The sequence below is a fragment of the Nyctereutes procyonoides genome, unplaced genomic scaffold, assembly GCF_905146905.1.
Source record: "Nyctereutes procyonoides isolate TBG_1078 unplaced genomic scaffold, NYPRO_anot_genome, whole genome shotgun sequence".
NCBI lineage: Eukaryota > Metazoa > Chordata > Mammalia > Carnivora > Canidae > Nyctereutes > Nyctereutes procyonoides.
The window spans coordinates 20,894,413-20,912,798 of NW_026575132.1; the positions used below are offsets into that span (position 1 = coordinate 20,894,413).

The 18,386-nt window shown below is 33.1% G+C and overlaps 1 protein-coding gene across 1 annotated transcript in view; it reads left to right on the plus strand.

The window, feature by feature from the left end:
• SPAG16 (sperm associated antigen 16) overlaps nucleotides 1–18,386 on the plus strand; it is a 925,123-nt gene that overhangs the window by 46,454 nt on the left and 860,283 nt on the right. The window contains exons 7-9 of the mRNA XM_055345436.1: nucleotides 1,884–2,001; nucleotides 9,952–10,021; nucleotides 18,219–18,328. Of these exons, the coding sequence (XP_055201411.1) occupies nucleotides 1,884–2,001; nucleotides 9,952–10,021; nucleotides 18,219–18,328 (298 nt within the window). The remainder of the gene's footprint in view (nucleotides 1–1,883; nucleotides 2,002–9,951; nucleotides 10,022–18,218; nucleotides 18,329–18,386) is intronic.

Below are 18,386 nucleotides of genomic sequence, written 5' to 3' on the forward strand. Positions count from 1 at the left end.
AAAAGCCTCTCTGGAAGATCCCCAAATATCTGAAAATTAAGTAACATACTTCTAAATAGTCCATGAGTCAAACAAGGAAATAAGAAAGTATTTTGATCTGAATGGCTGAAGTTGCAGCACATTAAACATAGTAGGATGCAGCCAAAGCAGTGTTTAAAGTAAAACTGATAGTTTTATTTTATTTTTTTAAAATCGATAGTTTAAAATGCTTATATTAGAGAAGAAGAAAATTTTACATTAATAATCTAATTTTGTACCTTAGATTCTCAAAAAAGAATTAAATGCGGAGAAAAAGAAATGTAATAATGAAAAAATCAGAAACCAATAAACTAGCAAAGGGATAAGCATAAAATGTCAACAAAACCATATTGATTGTTTGAAAAATATAATAAAACTGATAGTTGATATTAAAATTGTCACGATTAGATAGACTAATCACCAAATGTTGGCAGAGAAGTAGAGTAACTGAAGCTGTGATATATTGCTGTTGGAAGTGTAAATTACAACTCAGTAATTCAACTCTTAGGTATTTTTTCTAAGAGAAAGAGAACCAAAAACTATCTTGACTCTGTGTAAGAATGTTCATAGCAACCTTCTTCATAATGGCCCCAAGGTGTAAACAAATCAGTTCTTCATCAGCAGAATATTGAATAAATACATTGTAGAATATACACACAGGGGAATACAACTCACAACAAGAGGAAAGGAATTACTGTTACACACAACAGACTGGAAGAATCTAAAAAACATGCTGAGTGAAAGAAGCCAGTTTCTGGCCTCATCGAATGAATTTGGAAGTTTTCCTTCCTTTTCTGTTTTTTTTTTTTTTTTTTGTAATAGTTTGAGGAGAATAAAGAACATAACTTTTCTTTAAATGTTTGGTAGAATTCGCCTGTGAAGCCATTTGGTCCCAGACTTTTGTTGTAAGGGAATTTTTAAAATTCAGTGTCTTTGCTGGTTATCAGTATGTTCAAATTTTCTTTCTTCCTGTTTCAATTTTGGTAGTCCATAAGTTTCCAGGAATTTATCCATTTCTTCCAGGTTATCCAATTTGTTGGCATATATATATATATATATATATATATATATATATATATGGTTTTTCATAATCTCTTAGAATTATTTGTATTTCTGTGATGTTGGTTGTTACATAAGAGAATGTATTCTATGCTTCCAAATATATGAAGTTCTAGAATCTCCTGAGGTATTAGAAATGCTCTATATTTTAATAGCCAGGTGGACTGCCTGGGCATGTGTACTTCTGAAAACTCTGAACTGTAACATTTTAAGCTCTGTATATTTTACTCCAGGTAAATTACACTTCAGTAAAAAGGTAAAAAAAATATATTTTGAAGGCATTTTCAAGTAAAATAGTTTCTTAAATGTGCTTATATCATATGTTGAGCTGAATTATTTTTCCTGTGAGAGAATATATTTTTATACGTTTCTTAATATAAGTTAATTAAACTTGTTTTTAAGACCATCCTTTATTTTGATGTGAATGACACTCTTTCTATTTAATTTTACATTGTTTGCAGCCCTTGTCTTTTTGACAATTGTTTCTGAACTGATTATAGAAACTGAAAATTTTTCCCTGAGTGAATAGCAATCTTCTGAGTACATGCTTGAATATAGCAAAAGTGTTGGTAGGAAATGGAGAACTAGTTAACTCAAAAGATTATCTGACTTCACGTTCCTACCATGTTTAGGGAAGTAGCATACTGAGTAATATTTCTGGCAATTCTTGGCTTGTTGTGTTGACCTTTTATGGTCATTCATTTTTTATTCAACTGCAAAAGAAGAGAGAGAAAAAAGGTTAGATGTTAGATGGAAATCACTGATTTAAATCAATTACCCTTTAAGATGCCCTTTATTTTTCATAGGTTAAAGTTACATTATGCATCGTATGAACCGACTATCAGGGTGTTACAAGAGAAGCACCACACTTTGCTGAAGCAGAAAATGCTGACCTCTCTGGAAAGAGACAGAGCAGTTGGGCAGGTAAAGAGGCCATTAAAGCCACCTTAGAATGAGTTTTAACCATTTATTTTTTAATAAGTAAAATATTGGTTTTGTTTCTGAGATAAACTTATTTTTATTTATTTATTTATTTATTTATTTATTTATTTATTTATTTCTTTATTTATAAACCGTTTTCTAAAAGATTTTATTTATTTATTCATGAGAAACACAGAGAGAGAGGCAGAGACATAGGCAGAGGGAGACGCAGTCTCCATGCAGGGAGCCCGATGTGGGACTTGATCCTGGGACCACAGGATCACTCCCTGAGCCAAAGGCAGATGCTTAACCACTGAGACACTCAGGTCTCCTTGTTTCTGAGATAAATTTAAAAAGGTTTTCAATAATTATGTTGTAAAAAAGATTCATTTGGAAATATTCATAAAAATATTTTGTTCATTTTAAACCTATGAAGATTATTAAGCTAAATATTGATTAAATCATAGATTTATAGGAGATTAATAAAGTATAGTTAGAGGAAAAAACTCAGCCATTGCAGTTAAACTTGGTTTTAAATGCTAACTTTGACACCTATAAACATGGACCTTGACCACTTTGAACTCAGATTTCTTGTATATGAAGTATAACCACAATGACCTGCCTTTTAAAAATATTGTGAAATCTTCATGAGATAATTAATGCTCCCTGGAATTTACCCCCAGATGCTATTTGGCATTCCCAGTTACAGACTCAATTTTCAGTCATTTCTACTGTTGACATCCTTTTCTATTCTTCCCGGGGTTTTTTGCATAGGCCTAGGGCAGTGATGAGGAACTTCTGGTATAGAATTCAAGAAAGGGAAAACAAAATATTTATGGGCCACTTAAAAAATATGTAACAGTTTATTAGAAAATATAAACATGAAACTATGCTTAACATTCTTTTATTGTTACCGGAGATTTTCATTTTTGGCCAAACTTTCCGAAACTATGATAGCTTTCATGATGGTTATATTCTTCCTTGAATGATTTTACTGTTAAAACATGCTTTAGTCAAGTTGTATTTTGTCTGTTTGTGAATATAATTCTTAGCTACTAAAATGAAAAACATTTCTTGTGTCTCTATGCTTCTTTGTGCTTGAATTTTAATTTTGTGTTCTTGAATGTCTGAATTGTAGTATTGGTAATATTGCATAAAAAGAGTTTAATAACATTTTACATTTTTGTGGCATTATATGTCAAAGCTTCAGAATTTCATCTCCTTGCTCTTTTCATCTAACTCGTCTCCCCAGTCTCCCAACAAAAGGCACAACTCTTGGAGTACTTCAAGCTAGATTGAGGTTGCTTCTACTTCTTATCTTGCCACAAGCCCAGATTAGACTTTTGCTACCCATCTTACTCTCTTTATTCCCTGGTCTCATGCTTATCTCACTATTATCCTTCTCCAGGGAGGAATCCATCAGTGATCTGGCTACATATTCCCAAGAGATCATGTATACTTTGCTACCTCTCACAGATTACTCAGTCTGAGTTTCGCTTTTCAAGGATACCAGGGCCTTCCAGGAATCTATGCTGGCAAGTGCTTACATTCCTCTCTAGCTTGTTGATTTCTACATCTGCAACCTGTCCTGCACTGGATTTACACTTATCTTATTTGTAATTTGGGCTAAGTTATCTTTCTGAAAAGGCCATCAATTTCCCTGTCTTTATTTTTATTTTTTATTAATTTTTCCCCTGTCTTTAGTATGAGGTGAATTCATGAGGTTAGATCAAAGGCCATTTTGAGAACATATTTAGGTCACTTATACTCTTTGGATTTCAGATTGTTTCTTACTGGTTTAGTTAGAAGAACTAAAGATTGGGAGTGGTAGGTATGAGTTCCAGGTGTGCTGCACAGAGGCCATGTAAGCATTCAGGTAATTTTACCTATATATCTGTTTTCTTACCTATTAAACAAGATCAAATCACTTGCCTTATGTTTGATATGTATCTAAAGTGAAAACTTGTTTAAAAATTAAATCATTGTCTATAGGAAGCAGGGTTCAGTTTTGCACACTATTTTTCATGTTAGCAAAGAATTGTATTTTCTTCAAGTTATTTTATCTTTGAACCCCTATATCTGCTGAAGACAAAGAAAAAAACATCTACTTTTTAAGGCTATCCAGATCTTCCTGGGCTAAAATAGTCTCTTTGAATTTAACATACAGTATCTGAATGCTATATTAACTGTTGAAGTAAAACATATCAGGGTTAATTTTCTGTCTTTGAATCACATCTTCTCATTCTTCCCCGGATGGTTCCTACAACGAGATGCACTTATGTATTCATAGGGCTTGAAGCCTACATGCGGGCCTTCACTTACTAAAGTGTAGTGTAACTATTTGGTCACATTCCTGATGTTGAAGTGCATGGTTCTAGGTCATTCTATTGAGTGTGAATCTAAGATACCCTGCTAAATCCATAGCCTCTGCTACAGCATCTGTGAGATTCTTAATATCTGTAGCCCCATCATTCTGACTCCTCTTTTTTCTTGTTAAGTGCTTCAGATGGTAACATTTACATGTACTTCACTGAGATAAGTGGAGACTTCTGATTTTTCTATACTGCTAATTCAAGTTGTAGGCAATTTGGAAATCACTTAAGGTCTAAATACATAGACACACTATCTTCAGTCAATTTCCAGACACTACCTGAAGGATAGTGTTTTTCCAGCACAGTGCAGAAATATGAATGTCTTTTTAAGGGACTGTCAATTTTCTTAGATTATTCCCTAAGAAGCTCGAGCAAGTTTAGGCTATACTTTAAATATCTTTGAATTATCTGACTTTCTGTGTCCTTTGTATCCAGCTAGCTGAAGTTGGATTTTTAGCTTGAGAGGTAAATGGGTCACTCATATCTGAATTCTTACAGATTTTGTTCAAGATCCAAAATGGGCACAAGTGATTAATGGAGCCTATGCAGTATTGTTAGCATCCTAGTTATAAGAGAGGATGAATAAAATTTTAAAATGGTATATATAGTGAAAGATGGAAGACTCATGATTCTTGAACCCAGGGTGCTGAGTGGCCAGAATGATGGTCAGATAGCCCTTACTCTAGGCTAATCCTAGGATTAATTAGTACATTCCTCAAATTAAGACAGACAATATAGTCTCAGTTTTATCATCTTTTCCTTGGAGAACAAGCCAAGGTTACTGTTTAATGAGCTGAACCTTTTTGGGAATGTTTCATACAAAAAATGATTTATTACCACCCAAGTCTTTATTTTTTTTCCTTTCCCATTGAAATATTCCTATCAGGTATACTTGGGTATTCAGCCTTGGATTAACCTTTTTATGTCAATCTATTAGTGTGTCATGAAGCTGTAGAATGAATTTATTAAAAATATTTGAAAGTGAAACTATATTAAAATACATGCAAAATTCCTCTATGATCTAACATGGAACATACATCAACTTTTGTGCGTATTTTTGATTACATATTTTTTTTTCAGTGCTGCTTTATTTCAGTGATGCTCTGAGAAGTCACTTCTGTTTTTAAAAAAATTATTTATTTTATAGAATGGGAGAGGGGCAAAGGGAGAGAGAGAGACAGAGAATCTCAAGCAGACAGCAGAGACAGAATCTCAAGCAGATACCCTGCTAAGTTTGGGGCTCAACACAGGGCTCTATTTCACAACCCAGGGACCATAGCCTGAGCTAAAATCAAGAGTCAGATGCTCAACTGACTGAGCCACCCAGGAACCCTTCTGAGAAGCCACTTCTAACCAAAACTTTTAAAATGTGAGCTTGGAGTAGTAAGAACTATCTTATAATTTTTATCTATTTTCCTAATCATCACTTCTTTAAAAACCTTATCTTAATGAACATTTAATTCACTATCTTTCTCTTTAAACATATATATCTTTCTAATATCTTGCAAGAAGAAAGATTAGCATTTAGAATTTTTTAATGATATTCAGTTTGTATGTAGAAGTGTGCAAGTATACTGTGAGATGACGAAAATCTAATAAGAAGTATATGTTTTCAAATTCTTTTGGTAGGTAATAGTATAGCAACTTTCAAATTTATTTAAATCTTATGGAAAAATCTATAATTTGCTTTATCAAATTACTGAAACTGTTCAGAATTCTGAATTATAGTCCCATAATTGAAAAGATATAAAATATAATTTGTTAGTATATGTATAATAAGTTACTTTTTATCTTTTGTTTTATCATGGGGCTCTAATTCAGGAGGTATTCTAAAAAATAAATGTATATATTTTCTAGGTCAGCCTGCTGAGAAAATCTAGAAGTAATGACACTTCAATAGCAAATGAGTATACCCAGTGCATAGATTACTGTTCTAATACCATTCTGCAATAAAAGGAAGTTAGGGCTCCTTGGGGAAGTGGCTGATTATAAGATGGGCAGGGAAAATAAAAAATGAACCTGGAACATTTGACCCATTTTGTTGCACTAGAATGCTAGGAAATGCTTAGAAAGTAAAAGAAAAAAAAAAGAAGAGAAGAGACTGAACAAAACATTGAGGTACATCAAGGGACAATGGAACTGTTGTGGGCACTTCCTAAATGAATCGACAACCAAATTTGGTTTGAATGTTGAGACTAACTCTGGTATACACACAGCAAGAAGGTATGCAAACATTTACATTACATAATTGAGCTCTGTGGGGATAGCAATACATGCCTTACATGCAGGTCTGAAAAGTCTTGAGAGAACTAAGGAAGGAGACTGGCTTGGGGTTTTTATTGTGGCTAGGGTTTGGGAACAAGATTAGAGTTTCTATGTGGGAGGAGGGACATATATTGCTTGAATCTCCCACCAGTGGTAAAAGAGGAAGTATCCAGGGTTTCATATCAAATGCTTGTTCAGATGTGGGGCCCTAAGGGAAGTAGGAAGTAAAGCTTAAAAACTGTTAATAGTCAAACATCAACAAATGGAGTTGTTACAGGAATCATCCTGAAAGAGCTCCCAGTGGTCAAATTTTGAACAATTTGAGCAACAAAATAAATAATACAGTATGGGATTATAACCCACAGTATGAATAAATACAAGTTCATAATGCTATAAATAAGTGGATGAATATGTAAATGGGGAAGAAGAAAAATATTTCTCTCAAAGAATCATATCAAATATTGTGTAGATAATTCTTCCCTCATGGAAGTGGAGTTTAACACCTCAGCTTTTCATTGTTGGCCATACTTGATGACTTGCTTCCACAAGTACAGTGGAAATGGAGGAAGGTAATTTTGCAGTGGAGAAACCTGGCAACTACGACTTTAGGAAGGTGACCAAGGTTAACATCATCAGTCTTTAATTATGTTGATAAATACCCTCGTGAACTAACAATAACACTTCTACTCTGTGGTCTTCCTTCTCAAAATCTGTAGCTCCTATATAACCATGAAAAACTATTAGGCAAACCCAAATGTATAGATATTCTCCAAAATATTACCTGACCAATACTCAGAATTGTCAACATCATCAAAATGAGGGTAAGTCTGAGAAACTGTTCCAGTCTAGAGGAAGCTAAGAAGACATGATAACTTTGATAAGTTCTTTATAGATTTTGGAAACTAGTCCTTTATCTGATAAGTATTTGCAAATATCTTCTCCCATTCTGTAGGTTGTTGTTGTTGTTGGTTTTTTTTTTTTTTTTGGTTGACTCTTTCCTTTGCTGTGAAAAAGCTTTTAATCTTGATGAAGTCCCAATAGTTAATTTTTGTCTTTGTTTCCCTTGCCCTTGGAGACAGTTCTATTAAGAAATTGCTGCAGCTGAGGTCAAAGAAGCTTCTGCCTGTGTTCTCCTCTATGATTTTGATACATTCCTGTGTCACATTTAGGTCTTTTATCCACTTTGAGTCTATTTCTGCGTATAGTGTAAGAAAATGGTCCAGTTTCATTCTTCTGCATGTGGCTGTCCAATTTTCCCAACACCATTTGTTGAAGAGACTTTTTTCCATTAGATATTATTTCCTGCTTTGTCAAAGATTAGTTGATCATAGAATTTAGGGTTCATTTCTGGGTTCTCCATTTTGTTCCATTGATCTATATGTTTGTTTTTGTGCCAGTATAATATTGTCTTGATGATTACAGCTTTGTAATAGAGCTTGAAGTCTGGAATTGTGATGCCACTAGCTTTGGTTTTCTTTTTCAGCATTCTTTTGGCTTTTTGGGGTCTTTATCATTTGATTTCATTCATATGTGGAATTTAAGAAATAAAACAAAGGAGCATAGGGAAAGGGAGGAAAAATAAAGCAAGACAAAATCAGAGAGGGAAACAAACCATAAGAGACTCTTAATTATAGGAAACAAACTGGAGGTTGATGAAGACAAGAGGTGTGGGGAGATAGGGTAACTGGGTAACAGGCATTAAAGAGGGCATGTGATGTAATGAACACTGGGTGTTATATGCAACTAAAAAATCACTGAACTCTGAAACTAATAATACACTATATGTTAATTAATTGAATTTAAATTAAAAATAATTTAAAAATAAGAAGACATGATGACTAAATATATCCTGGATGGGATCTTGGAACAGAAAAGGAATATTAGGAAAAATCTTGGGGAGTTTGGGTGGCTCAGTCAGTTAAGTGTCCAACTCTTGATTTTGGCTCAGGTCATGATCTCACGGTGGTAAGATTGATTCCCACATCAGGCTCTGAGTTCAACACCAGACAAGTCTGCTTGTCTCTCCCTCTGCCTGCTCATACTCTCTCTTCTCTCAAATAAATAAATAAATAAATAAATAAATAAATAAATAAAATCTTAAAAAGAAAGAAAAACCTTAGTCAAATTAGAATGCAATATGGACTTTGTTAATAATAATGTATCACTATTGTCTCATTACTTGGGTCAAATGCACTATATTAATGCATGATGTTAGCAGGGGGAATATGGTGCTGAATACACAAGAACTGTGTATTATATTGCAACTTTTATGTAAATCTTACACTATTCTAAATAAGTATTTAAAATTTTTATACTCCATTGGGCACTCATGAATAGATAAAAATTTTTTACTTTTTTTTTCCAGTCAGGTATTTCACAATCATTAATCTATAGGCTATAATTTATTATCTGCTATTTTATATTAATAAAGGAATGTTACTACTCAGTAATGGTAGGAAAAATATATATATCTGTATATAATTAAACAGATGGTATTTTGTGTGGTATAATCACATACAATGAGGGATGAGAGAACTCTTTAAGGTTGATTTTTTAATTTTTTTAAAGATTTTATTTATTCATGAGAGACACAGAGAGAGAGAGTGAGAGAGAGGCAGAGACACAGGCAGAGGGAGAAGCAGACGCCATGCAGGGAGCCTGATTGGGACTTGATCATGGGACTCCAGGATCACGCCCTGGGCTGAAGGCAGGCGCTGAACCGCTGATCCACCCAGAGATCCCTAGGGTTGAATTTTTTAATTCAAGTCTATTGCTTAGGAAATATAGGTAAATGATATGCTACCAAACTAACAAATGTTCTTAATTATAAAACATGTTTAATAAAACAAGGAGTGCCTATGGGTGGAAAATGAGCCAAGAGTTTCAGGAAAGACAAGTTTCTTCATATTTTACTTCCCAACTAATACTTTCCTCATCTTTTATAAACAGAAAGATGAATTAAGTTGTTGTGAAGCAATTTCAACAGAGAAGAAACTTCTCTCAAAGTAGAGTATTGAATAATTATTATTCAAAGTATGCAATAAGTATTTTTGATTCAGGAAATTGTTCTGTGAAATAAATGTTTCAGATGCTTATTTAAAACGAATACCTAATAATTACCCATGAAATTGAATTTAAACTTAAAATTATGTTTTTCTTTTGTTATAATTCATGTTTAATTTTTTTAATATATAGGGATTAATCTAAGAAGTTAATACTTTTATATCTTGCAGTTGATATTTGAACATTGCATTTTATCCAGTCCTTTTTGGGTCATTTTGTATATAACTCTGTATCTTTTGATTTTACTTTTTAGATTTCTGGGCTTCAAGCAACACTGAAGCATATGGAAATAGGGCATAATTACCATGCTTCTGCAACTAGAGGTAAAAGTAAAATGTGATAAAACTGACATAATGTTGGTTGGTGATTTTTAAATCTGATCAAAGCTCAAAATGCTAGAGATTACCTAAGGGTGAATAAATGACATGACTATTTCACAAATCAAGTTGTTAATGAAAAGATTGAGTATAGATACAGTGCTGTATAGAGTAATTTTAGAAAAAGATACGAGTAAACTGTAATGGGAAGACTTCTGTTTCTGGCCATGATGGAGTATCTGATACCAAACTAACCTTTCAATAAAAAACTCTTAAAACTAAACTATTTATAAGGCTGCTACTTTTAGGCATTGGAAAATAGCACAAATCACAGAAGGCAAGTGATAGAACATTTTTAAGGTGAGATGCACCATCACCATCATGGCTTTGCCTGCAGAAATTTCCAAACCAAATTCTATGGAGGTGGAAGTCAAGAAGAGCATGCCAGTCCTGATAAACTGCAAAGACAAAGATCATAGTTCATAGCATTCAAAGCAACTAGAATCTGTAGGAAAGTGCACTAGATAAAAAGGTTCTACAATGAGCAGGGATCCGGTTTGTGAGGGAGTTTACTATGAGTCTTTAGTTGATAGCTAGGCTATACATGTAGACTACTTGAGACTTACTAGAAAGAGGAGATTTTATAGAGCTCAGAGGGGAACAAGGATTCAATAAGTCAACAGAGATGGGAGATACTGGAATTCTGCCCATGCCTGGATGGAGAGACCTGATAAACACTTTGATAATGCCATATTAACATTTGATATAATCATAGTAAAATATTAACATAACACTTGTACTGCCCTATAAAACCAAAAACAAAGCTTACATAGAATTTCTAGGGAAGACAGAATTTGGAATTTGAATCTTGCCAAATTAGAGAGACTTGGGAAAAATTTAGGGCTTTTGATGGACTCACCTTAACAAAGCATAAAATTAAGCCTAGAATTTCAAGGTGATCATAAAAAAATTAAACTTCTGCTAGAAAAAAAAATCAGCACCCTTTAAAGGAAAACAGTTGTCCAGAGTCTTTATAATCTATTATCTAAACTGCCTAGTATGTAATTAAAATTTTCAATACATGTTATAGAAACAGGAAAAGGTGACTCACATTCAAGACAAAAATCAAGAAGTAGAATGTTACACTGAGCTTGTCCAGATGTTGGATATAGAGGATTAAAAATGCTAAAGCAGGGCAGCCCGGGTGGCTCAGTGGTTTAGCGCCGTCTTCAGCCCAGGGGCGTGATCCTGGAGACCTGGGATCGAATCCCACATCGGGCTCCCGGCAGGGAGCCTGCTTCTCCCTCTGCCTGTGTCTCTGCCTCTGTCTCTCTGTCTCTCTGTCTCTCTCTGTCACTCATGAATAAATAAATAAAATCTTAAAAAATAAAAATGCTAAAGCAGCTATTTTGAATATGATCAAGGACTTAAAGAAAAATATGACATTGATTGATCAGATGGGACTCTTAGCAGAATGGGAATCTTAGCAGATACGTGGAAACAAAAAAAAAGGAAATTGAATTCTAGTACTGAGAAGTATGATAGCTTAAATGAAAACTTTGTGTTCACAACAGTCTGGAAATGTCAGAAATGTCAGTGAATTTAAGAGACATCAATTAAAACATAGTCTGAAGAAAAGAGAAAAAAAAACTGAACCTATCATACTTAACATATGTGTGATTGCAGTCCCAAAGGAGAAAAGAACAAGAATGGGGCATAAAAATATTTAAACAGGGCAGCCCGGGTGGCTCAGCGGTTTAGGACCGCCTTCAACCCAGGGCATGATCCTGGAGACCCAGAATCGAGTCTCAGTCGGGCTCCCTGCGTGGAGCCTGCGACTCCCTCTGCCTGTGTCTCTGCTTCTCTCTCTCTCATGAATAAATACATAAAATCTTAAAAAAAATTAAACAAAAGTCAGCCTAAAATTTTCCAAATTTGATATAATACATAAACTTACAGATCCCCCAAAAGCAGCTAACTATAAACCCAAAAGAGAATCAATCCTGGATACACAATATTCAAACTTATGAAAATTTAAGTGAAATAATCTCAAAAGCAACAAGAGAGAAAAAAACATAAAAGAGAACAGTAAATAAGTAAAGGCTGATTTCTCTGAGAGATATTGGAGGCTAGAAACAAGGAAATGAAATTTTTATAAAAAGGTTTTATTTGACAGAGAGATAGCAAGAGAGAGCATGAGCATGAAGAAGAGGAAGAAGCAGGCTCAGGACCCTGGGATCATAACCTGAGCTGAAGGCAGACACTTAACCAACTGAGCCACCCAAGCACCCCGGAAATGACATTTTTTAAATGTGGAAAATTTAACATTCAGAATTCTAGATCCAATAAAATATTCTTCAAAAATTACAATGAAATACAGATATACAGACTTTTTAATTTAAATGAAAGCTAAAACATCTTGTTGCAAATCATTCTGAAGTACAGGAAATACTAAGGAGTTTCTTTGGGCCAAAAGAGAATATGCCAGAAGAAAACTCACCTCGAGGATTGAATGTAGAGACTTAAGATTGTTATATTCTGGTTAATATAAAGATTAAGGTTTTTTTCATTTTTAATTTCTTAAAAGAAAATTGACTTGTAAATACAATGATTATTGTACATGCCTTATAAATGGGAATGTTAAGAAAATTATAATTTTGGAAGTGGTGCAAACATTTTATATCTTGATTTTGGTGGTGGTTATATGCCTGTTTTTCTTTGCCAAAACTTACCCAATTCTCTATTTAAAATGTATTCATTTTATTATATGTAAGTTGTACCTCACTAAATTTGATTTTATTTTTTCATTTTTTCTAAATTTGATTTTAAAAGGAATGATGAGACTCCGAAATATAGAAAGACTGTGAAATAGTGAATTTTCTTGGTAAATATAACATCTTACTATTTACAGATGACTATTCATTATGTTCAATGATTAGTTAAAACTTAAGAGAAATAGGCAACATTCTCACATTTGAAATTTTTTTCTTAGCCTTGATTCAGTAGCTCCTATTCTAATATTTTATGTTAAAGAAATATTAGTTATACTCAGTGATGTCTAAAGACACTATGGACAAGGATATTTATTGCAGTCATATCTATAGAATAAAGCAGTGCAAAACAATCTTAATCTTTAACCACAAGTGAATGTTTAAATAAATATGATTGATCATATGACTAGAAAGTCTTTAAAAATCATGCATAAGAAAACACATCATAATGTCAATAAAATGTTAAATAAGAACATTTATATAGTATAAGTTCATGAATATTAAATATCTGCAAAGAAATGATACACATCAAAATATATTCAAAATTTGCTTATGATTATTTTCTACATTTTTCCTTATTGCATTTTTTTCAAAGAATATACATTTTTGTTAAGATAAAAAAATTACTTGTTCCCATATGTAAATAACTTTTAAGAATATAGATGTAAATATGAAGGGATATTACCAAACTATCATAGCCTCAGGAGCTCTTACTTTCCAAATTACTAAAGAATGTGAAAAATAATAGATAAAAGATGACTTAAAGGTTGAGGAACTTCATGCATTGGGTTGATGATTGTACCAGTTAATCTCTATTACTCCATTCTACTCTAATAGTTTGTGATTTTTATGTATGTATTCTTGACATCTCTGTTAAAATTAATGGTTTACTGATAACTTCTTTATGAAATTATATTCTATTATTTGATACACTTTTAAATGAACACATTGTATATATATTTTTTTAATTTATTTATTTATGATAGTCACACAGAGAGAGAGAGAGAGAGAGGCAGAGACACAGGCAGAGGGAGAAGCAGGCTCCATGCACCGGGAGCCCGATACGGGATTCGATCCCGGGTCTCCAGGATCGCGCCCTGAGCCAAAGGCAGGCGCCAAACCGCTGCGCCACCCAGGGATCCCAACATTGTATATTTTTCTAAGTCACTTTGAAGATCAACCTTGTAAATTATTTTTGATTTGTGATGTTTTCAAGTGGCTTTGATCAAAAGGAATAAATTTTGATCTGAAGAAATAGATTTTTTTAACTGCATAAGCCCAACTACCTGAATAAAATTAATTCCTTAAATTCTGTCCTGAATGATTTTATGATCTTTATAAATATGCATTCTAGTGTTCAATATGGAACTTGCAGTTCTTCTTCCCAAGCTTCTGTTGTTAGCATCTGGCTGTGTTGGGTCAGACTCTGTCACTTCTCTGATTGCCTGATCAACTTGGAACCTTACGTAGCCAGGAACACTAATTTGAGGAGAAGTTGCTTTATTAGTTAACTGGTCGTCTCTTATAAATACTGCCATGCTTCACAATAATTGGCATATATTTAACTACCCTCCTCCATTTGCTTATTTTAGTTTAAGTTTTAAAAATTTTGTTTGTCCACCTGTCATCCATCTATAAATCTATCCATTTATTTTGGGCAGAGGTTGGTATGGCAGTAGAGGTTCTTAAAATTAAGTATTATACACCCTGTAGTTGAGGAAAAATGAATTGATTACCATTTACTCTGAACTTTGGGAAAAAATTATTAATTGTTATTCAATCTAGATTTAGAGAGTAAGACAAAAATTGAACTGATTTGGAGTAATCAAGTAATTTTAAATATACCATATTTTTTATTATCAAAGTGATATGCCTATTTTAGAAATTTTTTAAATGACAATCCTTATTTTTAAAATTATTCATAATTGTACTACCCAGAGAGGATAGTATTACCACTTCAGTACTGAACTTTCTCACTTGAAGAAGGTTTTTAATTCTACATTTTATTTTTTTTATTTTTTTTTTTTAATTTTTTTTTTTTATTTATTTATGATAGTCACAGAGAGAGAGAGAGGCAGAGACATAGGCAGAGGGAGAAGCAGGCTCCATGCACCGGGAGCCTGACGTGGGATTCGATCCCGGGTCTCCAGGATCGCGCCCTGGGCCAAAGGCAGGCGCTAAACCGCTGCGCCACCCAGGGATCCCCTTTATTTTTATATTATATGTAGAATGATAGAAAAATTCCTAGGAGAAACTATGAAATAGTGAACTATTATTGATTTGATATTTGAAGTGACAACTTTGTATTATTTTTCTTTTTTTGTTATGATATGTAATATATATCAAATATTTATAGGACACTATACAGAAAGTACTTTAATATATATTAATGAGATAAAACCATTTTTTGTACAAATTAATTTCAAAAAATTTATGAATATGCCAATTCTGATGTGTTTGTGTTGGTTATTAACTTATATTATGTTGGTTTCCTATAAGGTTGCAATTTGAATGCAAAAATGTCTATTTCCAAAGCAAGTTATAAAGATGTATAATTATATTTTAATGCATCTTATAACTTATGATAGAAAATTATGAATTCAGGAGAAACAGCTAGAAATTAGAAGTGTTAAATGAAGTGAAAAACAACCATGAAAACCAACTTCAGAGGTTCATAAAGGAAAGATGTCATATACAGTAAAGCAATGTATTCTATAAGGTTTTTAGCTTAATAAATTGCTGCTTTTTAAGTTGGATATTTTGTTGCTGTTCAGAATTGCATTACAAGATGTCAGTTTCTTATGACTATATGGAGTATATGGCTAGGTTAGAAAGTAAAATTAAAGTAAAAATAAAGTAAGTTTAAAGCAAAGCCTCTCTCCCTTTACCCCTATTTGCCTTTTTCCGAATTACAATTAGATATATAGTTGATCCCATTTTAGTTTATGTGTGTCCTGATCTCTTAGATCTTTTCTGTTTAGCTTTCTGGGCCAAATTGTGGATAATTTCTTTAAAACCTTTTTTCAGTTAAATTCTCTTTTCAGCTGGGTTTACCCATAAAAGAGTTAGTGACTGGCACAGTGTAGGTCCCTACATATTTATTTTGTTAAATGAATATATTCATGCATTTTTGCTGTTTAATGAGGGGCCTGAACGTATTCAGTTAACATTGGTTGAATTGAGTGCATACATGAAGGAGTTGTTGAACGGGTGAAATATAGCACTGGAGGTACAATGAATAAATTTTTATAAGTGAAAATGTGTTTATTTGATGTTTATTTCTCTTAAGAAATCATACTTTCCTTAAGATATTGCCTGTGCCCACGTAAAATCTGGGAAACTGCACCCCACCAATCAGTAATACAGGCTTGTCATTAATAAGCCCTGGGCATGAGAAACTGAAAGATGCTGATAGAGACATGGAATTTGCTAGGATATTACTAAACATTAAGAAGCAATGTATGGAATTTTAGAATTATATGCATGTAACCATGAATGTGACACAGACTTTAATGTTTGAGCCTCGTATTTGTTCTACAAATCTTTGTGTAAAAGAGATGTTTATCTGATGAAGAGTGGAAATCACATTTATATTTGCTACATGGAGAAATAGTTTAGAAGTGTTATTTCTCAGCTAATTCTACATGTATTATGCAGTGTTTATTTTTTTATTATCATTCATTTATGATAGTCACACACAGAGAGAGTGAGAGGCAGAAACACAGGCAGAGGGAGAAGCAGGCTCCATTCACCGGGAACCCGACGTGGGACTCGATCCTGGATCTCCAGGATCGCGCCCTGGGCCAAAGGCAGGTGCTAAACCGCTGTGCTACCCAGGGATCCCTGCAGTGTTTATTCTCATTTTGGTTCCAAGTGTTCAGCATTTTCCTAAAATCATGATTAACTATGAACATTTCTTTTTGTTGTGGAACAACTACAGATACTTATAAACCAAAACCTTTTTGGTTTTTTACTTTCATTTGTTATCCATAACATTTTGTTTGTTTCCTTCTCGATTTTTTTTCTCTTATGAAGTGGTGCTTAGTAATATTTCATATGCTACCTGAATCTGCACATGTTCTTAGAATTATCTGCTGGAATCCTGAGTTTCTCTTTCTACTGCTTTTTCATTACTTCCCTGTAGATATTACTATATATATATTCTCCTCATATATAAAGGAGAACAAACGGTAGTGACCTTGACAGGATTATTGACAACATTTTATGAAATATACATGCAAATTGTTTAGAACAGTGGCTGTTATGTAGTAAAAGCTCAATGAGGCATAAATGCTAATTATTATTATTTTAAATTATTATCAGGATGTCACTGTTGGTTGTTGAAAAGGAATATAAAATAGAGGAGAACTGGCAGTGAAAATTTTTCCGTAATGTCAGTGAGCTGAAATTGTTGCCTTACCCCCTCACATATTTCCCAAATGCTGTGGGGCTCTAACTTTTAGCACCACTCAGGGTGGATAGGCAGTCGGGATACCCAAGTGTTTGAAGTCTTTTAAGTACCTTCCTGTAGAACTGTGTTATTCAATATTCTGTTTTTATGTTATTTTTGGAAATTTTCTCCTTTGTCTGAAACTTATACTGAATAGGAAAAGTCAGGTCAGAAAAAATCTAAATGCTGGCTCTGTGCTTCCTTGCCTTTATTACCTCAGAATTTTTTGGGAGCCTTGACTCATCCAGATATTTTTGTGTTTGTCTTTTGCCTATTATAAATCTAGTGTTATAATTTAGAACATTTAGTTATTTCTTTTAAGAGTTAATTTTTATAAGTTTATTAGTTATTTACAATTCGTTTCCTGTTTAGAAAATATAGGGAGAAATTATGTATACCTAAATAGGCATATGTATATGAAAAAGTGTGTAAAAGAAAGAGTCTTCCCCTGTCACTTTTATTTTTCCCTCAGGTGGTTTTATTAGGACTGTCCTTTATGTCCATGAGAGTTTGGAGAGTAATGTTACAATTTCATTGGAATATTATCTAATGTTTTCTATTTTTCTCAACATTGAGAAAAATATTTTATTTAATATAATATTCTTTTAAAAATCTGTTATTTATTATCCACTTTGGGAAGTTTTGTCATTGCTTACCATTCTCTCCTTTGACCCTCTTCAACTTTACTTGTGCCCATAAATCTCATGACAGAAATTTGGATATAATGTAATTGGAGATTGGCTCCTATGCTCTCTAACTGGCTCATCATGCCATTTTACTGACCTTGCAGTAATGACATCCTGTATTTTGGGGAAATGAATTTGATACCTCACTAAAACATTTTGGTGGTATTTTAATATTTTTGGTTTAATACTTTAAAAAATATGTGTATCATGATTTTGGCTTTTATATTTTTGGTTAAAATTATGTTAATTGTAGATAAACAGTATAGATACTAAGAATAAATTCTGTTATCTTGTAGTTGGCCCTAACTCTGAAAAAGGAAATGCACCAGAAGGTCCTACTCAGAAAGGTCTTCGTGAAGCCAGGGAAAAAATCCAAAGTAAAACAAAGGTAAAAGATAATACAAAGGTATGACTTTTTTTGTTCTTGTTTCCATCTCAGATCTTCAGATCCATGAATTCATATG